The 5,693-nt window shown below is 38.5% G+C and overlaps 1 protein-coding gene across 2 annotated transcripts; it reads left to right on the top strand.

The window, feature by feature from the left end:
* Positions 1 to 1,695: 1,695 nt before the first annotated feature.
* On the top strand, positions 1,696 to 5,663 carry vps26c (VPS26 endosomal protein sorting factor C). 2 transcript variants are annotated; one of them, XM_028984015.1, is made up of 8 exons: positions 1,696 to 1,995; positions 2,686 to 2,829; positions 2,921 to 3,070; positions 3,177 to 3,257; positions 3,354 to 3,428; positions 3,564 to 3,714; positions 4,372 to 4,524; positions 4,796 to 5,663. In XM_028984015.1, exons 1-8 carry the CDS (start codon positions 1,939 to 1,941, stop codon positions 4,822 to 4,824), a joined length of 840 nt encoding a protein of 279 aa, XP_028839848.1. In that variant the 5' UTR covers positions 1,696 to 1,938; the 3' UTR covers positions 4,825 to 5,663. The 2 variants fall into 2 exon arrangements, with proteins under 2 accessions (XP_028839848.1, XP_028839847.1); XM_028984014.1 differs by having other exon boundaries at positions 1,697 to 1,995; positions 4,720 to 5,663.
* Positions 5,664 to 5,693: the final 30 nt, after the last annotated feature.

The following is a 5,693-nucleotide window of genomic DNA, read 5'->3' as shown; positions in this document are numbered from 1 at the left end:
AAAAGTGAGGAACAAAATGGAGGCTGAATAGATCGTTACCATGACGACTGTCAATCAGCCCTCGAAATTCCCGGATAGACCAATGACGCAGGAACCTATCTTGTTGTTGTCATAGAAACTGCCAATCAAGTTTACGTTTAGAAAGGGGTGGGCCGAATAAAAGAACAAAGGGGGAGTTCACCAAGTCAGGCGAGGCGCAACTTCATTACAGCCATTATTTCTCAATCAAATAATAAATAGAAATAAAAAACAATTGAAAATCATCATGAGAATAAATATTTCTTATGCGTTCATTATTGTAATTCTTAAGTGTTTATGTAACAGTAAATAGTCATTGTATGCTAAGTAATTTCAAACAGGGCATTATTTTCACATAACATTTGAGTTTATGTCTGTACATTTTAATATAGAATAATAAAACATTTTGTCATATGTTGAATTATATACATTGTTTGATGTATGTTAATTTTTTGTAGAATTTAGGACTAAAAATACATTATTTGTAGTCTGAGACTTGTTGATAACTTCATGTGTATATGTGCTAAACAAATCAAGTTACATTTAAGAACTTTCCCCAAAATATTTACATTAATTCATAACAAAGATTCCATGCATATAACTTAGCATGGAAATTTCCACATTTTGATCACAACTGAATCCTGTGCTGTTTTTGGCACAGATTAAGGTTTTTATGGTTTTTTTTTTTTTTTTTGTGGGGGGGGGGGCTATGTGAATATGCATAAATAAAATCAAACAAATATTTGATTTACGAAAAAAAAATCCTGCACATTTTGCAACAAATATAGTGTTTTGTGGTTTATATGTTTGTGCCCATATCCTGGAAATTTTGTGAATTTTGTCTCATAACCTTCTAATTTTGTCTACTGTGTCATTATTAAAGTCTAACTTTAAGTAAATAATGTGCATTTGTACTTATGATTATTTTGCAGAATAATCCATGCAGAGAAATGGGCAAATATCGACTCTACTTGAAATATATGTAGAGTAATGCACAAAGAATTTCAGATCTGCTCCATATCTGTGTTTTCTAGTACCACCTATTCAGGTCAGAGTCACAGGGTCAAGCCTGTTCCACGAATCTATGTATGCTGTGCAATAAAAAGCCAATCCCACAGATGATGGAATTGGTTATATAAGGCACTTTTCTTTTAAGGCACTTTTCTCTTCCAAACTCCAAAAGGTCTTGGTTGGTTGAGTTATGTTAGGAACCAACTGCATACTTAAATCTATGGATTTAGAAAGGGATGTTGTAAAAGTTGTGTGTTGGCTATTTTATGAAACTGGTCATTGGCCTACCTAGTTTAATAGGTTCTAAAGATAATAAAATCTCAAATTCGAATTAAATTTTTTCATTCATCAACTAAATCTGGAATTGGTTTACTGCTTTGGTACTCAGACAGTAGTTCTTGGACTCCTCCAGCATTAATCCCTGACACTGCTGGTAATGCTGTGTTTAAATGCATTGTCGTTATTATTCTCAGTGTAGTGCTTCAGTGAGACGGTGGATGGCACCATTCACCCTGGATGACAGTCAGTAATAAATCATGTTAACGTTTACAATAAAGTCTAAACTGATTAAATTAGCCTACTGTATTTTAATGCTGGCCAGATATTTGGTGGAGTGGTACTTCCCTTCATGGCCAGCTGGGGGCGACCCGCGCCAGGATTCTACGTAAGCGTCTCTCGCAGATTAACAAGAAGAAGAAGAAACAGGAAAAGGAGGAGAGGCGCGTTAAATTTACACGGATTCTCTGTAGTCCTGATGTCCGTAACTCACTTTTTCGCAACATTTCCAGTTTTCCCGATTTTGACGACCTGAAGTTGAGTAAACACTCGCGTATTGCGATCGGAACAGCGTCACGTGGTACGAAGGTGTCACATGATTGTTGTGTCTGTGGATGTCTGATCATTGACGAGATGAGTTCCAGCCTCGATATCAGGCTCAAACGAGCCAATAAAGTATATCATGAAGGGGTAAGCTGCCTTTCTTCGACTATTTAGCTCATGGTCTGTAGAATATATGTATATATTTATGAAATACATTTATATATATCGTGACCATTACAAGTGTATTACTCATATCCTCAAGGATAAAAAAATGATTAATGATGGCCCTCATTTCCTATGATCTTTTGGTAAACAGGCTCTTGTGACATGACATGAATGACACAGAGTCCCTTTAGCATAAATACACGTTCCATTAGCCAGAGCCTAGTTTCAGATTAAGATTTATTCGTAACTTAGTTACAACTTATAATGTAATTGCTCTATGTAATTGCTGTACTTGTGTAATTGTACATGTGGGGTGGTAGTAGCCTAGGGAATAACACACTCGCCTATGAACCAGAAGACCCAGGTTCAAATCCCACTTACTACCATTGTGTCCCTGAGCAAGACACTTAACCCTAAATTGCTCCAGGGGGACTGTCCCTGTAACTACTGATTGTAAGTCGCTCTGGATAAGGGCGTCTGATAAATGCTACAAATGTAAATGTAATGTAAATGTACATGTGTACATATTTATATACTTAGTGTTTCCACAGGAAGTCAGGAACCTGCTGCATGCTTTAGAAAATGTATACTAATATGCATCATTTAAGATACCCACCCCCCAGTATGTTAGGACTTTTCTGACCTGGTTGTGTGGACTCATTTTGCGAACAGGAGACGCTGGCGGGGGTGGTGGTCATCACAAGTAAGGAGGCTGTCCAGCACCAAGGCATCTCCCTCACCATGGAGGGTGTGGTAAACCTGCAGCTCAGCTCTAAGAGTGTGGGGGTTTTTGAGGCCTTCTACAACTCTGTCAAGGTAAGACACAAACGGAACACTGGAAGTGCCCATCTCCCTACAGTAATAATGGATTGAGGTAATTTGTGTTCTTTTTCTTTGTCTCTTGCAGCCAATTCAACTGATCTCCAACAATATTGAGGTGGTGAAACCTGGAAAGGTTCCTAGTGGCAAAACTGAGATACCCTTTGAGTTCCCTTTGCATGTAAAGGGAAATAAAGTGCTATATGAGACCTATCATGGAGTTTTTGTAAACATCCAGGTAAACGTTTGCCTTTATTAACTATATTATTATGTATTCTCACATAATATTTTATGAAAAAAATTAATGAATTGATTAATTCATTATGTCCTTTCTTTGTTTCTAGTACACATTACGCTGTGATATGAAACGGTCCTTGCTTACAAAAGACCTGAGTAAGACGTGTGAGTTTATGGTCCATTGTCAGGTAGGAGCCTTTTTTCATTGTTACATTTGTGTTCGATAATTCCTTTAGAATTCTGTTCATCATAGCATTTCTTTCTTCTTTTTTTTTTTTTTGCAGCCTCAAAAATCCAAAGTTCAGCCTGGACCAGTAGACTTTACAATCACCCCTGAGACTCTGCAAAATGTCAAAGATGTAATGTACTGTAGTTATCACGTGTTAAAAAACATTCTAATATAATGTTCTTTAAAATTGCATTTATTTAATTCTATAACAGTATTTAAGTTTTTTTTAAATTAATTATAATAAACTGAAGGCTCTATTTACTAGCGAGGGTCGCTGCCGAAGTTCATGATAAAGGGCCACCTTGACGCCACCAACTGTGTGATCGCACAGCCTCTGACAGGAGAACTGGTAGTGGAGAGCTCAGAAGTGGCCATCAAGAGCATTGAGCTGCAGCTGGTTCGCGTAGAAACGTGTGGTGAGCATGATTCCGTGTCAGTCTGTGACACCAGCTTCATTTGTACAATCAATCGTCTGGAGCAGTTCATATCGAGATCTATTGATCTATCTACTTATATAGAGCTTTAAAAAAATTAAGGGACCACCTAGATCTTAAGACATCCTAGATCTGAATGAATGAAATATTTTTTAAATACTTTGTTCTTTACATAGTTGAATGTGCTAACAACAAAATCACACAAAAATGATCGATGGAAATCCAATTTATCAACCCATGGAGATCTGGATTTGGAGTCACACTCAAAATTAAAGTGGAAAATCACACTACAGTCTGATCCAACTTTGATGTAATGTCCTTAAAACACGTCAAAATGAGGCTCAGTAGTGCGTGTCCTCCATGTGCCTGTATGACCTCCCTACAATGCCTGGGCATGCTCATTTTCCCAACACACATCAGGATCATAGCACTCTAGTTTAAGAAACACTTTCATCCTATTTTTGACTTAACTACTTGTTCTCTGGTCCAAAATGCTTTCTTTTTAAATGCTTGTGCAGTGGGACACTGACATTGTTGGGTGTTGAGTGTTTGTTTAGTTGAACTATGCTGATATTCCTGTTTTGTTAAAATTCTACAGCAGTAAGGTCTGGTCTGACGTATGAACGGTTTATGTTATAGGCTGTGCCGAGGGTTATGCGAGAGATGCAACCGAAATTCAGAACATCCAAATCGCAGAGGGTGACGTCTGCCACGGCCTTCCCATTCCCATCTACATGGTGTTCCCGAGACTTTTCACGTGCCCTACACTTGAAACCACAAACTTCAAAGTTGGTAAGTTCTTAAATCAGTGCATACACACACCAAACTAAAACAGAACAAATCCAGCAGATTATTGTTGGGACTGTATATCCGTCCAGTATCATTGGGGATTAAAGGACGTCAGATTTTGGTCCTAGGCGGTCTTACATTTAAAAAGTTAAAAACTTTTTGCATGTTGATCTTGAGTATGAATATGTTCTTTTACAGAATTTGAAGTTAACGTGGTAATTGTTCTTCATGATGACCACTTAATCACCGAGAACTTCCCCCTGAAACTGTGCAGGGTCTAAGACTGGAGAGAAGTCCTGCTAGCCACAAGCAGGGTGTAATTAGTCACCAAATCCAGCATCACACATGGCAGGAGGAGGCGAGAGGAACTGATTCTCACAAGCAAATGATGTCAGTTAGTAAAATAAAATCTTTTAGCACTTGAGTTTCAAAACGCCTTTTGTATTTGCCTGAGATCTTTGTGTCAAATCTCATTTGTTTAATGGATAATAAAATAATTGAAAATAGAATAAAAAGATAACAATGGCTTAGTAGTTTATGTGGCTTTTCAGTCCCTGGACATTATGCCTGATCATCATTCTAAGACAGGGCGTTGCCTCCCTTTCTCCATCACCTCCAGATCACAACTACATTGCCCCACCCAAATGATTCTAGTTGGTTTAGATCTGAAACCAGATTTTTGGCCAATTTACCTGCAATCGGTCTTCCTTAAATCTTCCCTGAATATTTTTTGCAGTGTGGCAGGTTCCTTCTGCATGAGGACTTTTATTTACATGATGAAAAAGAAACTGATTAGTCAGTTCAAGGCACCTTCTTCCACCAATTTATCAGCTCTTCCCTGGGATCAGACCATACATGGCAGCTTTCACTTCATTGGGGCAGTGAAGGCCTAACGGTTAAGGAAGGTTGCCAGTTCGAATCCTGAGCTGCCAAGGTGCTACTGAGGTGCCACTGAGCAAAGCACTGTCCCCACACACTGCTCCCCGGGCGCCTGTCATGGCTGCCCACTGCTCAACAAGGCTGATGGTTAAAAGCAGAGGACACATTTCATTGTGTCACCATATACTGTGCTGCAGTGTTTCACAATGACAATCACTTTCACTTGTAACTCCACATATGCATTAAAACCACTTTGCAGGCTGTTCGCTGGTTACCCTTCCTTTGACTCCATT

Source organism: Denticeps clupeoides, chromosome 6, assembly GCF_900700375.1.
Source record: "Denticeps clupeoides chromosome 6, fDenClu1.1, whole genome shotgun sequence".
NCBI classification, from domain to species: domain Eukaryota; kingdom Metazoa; phylum Chordata; class Actinopteri; order Clupeiformes; family Denticipitidae; genus Denticeps; species Denticeps clupeoides.
Note: the sequence above shows the minus strand (reverse complement) of the source record. Positions and strands in the feature narration are given on the sequence as shown.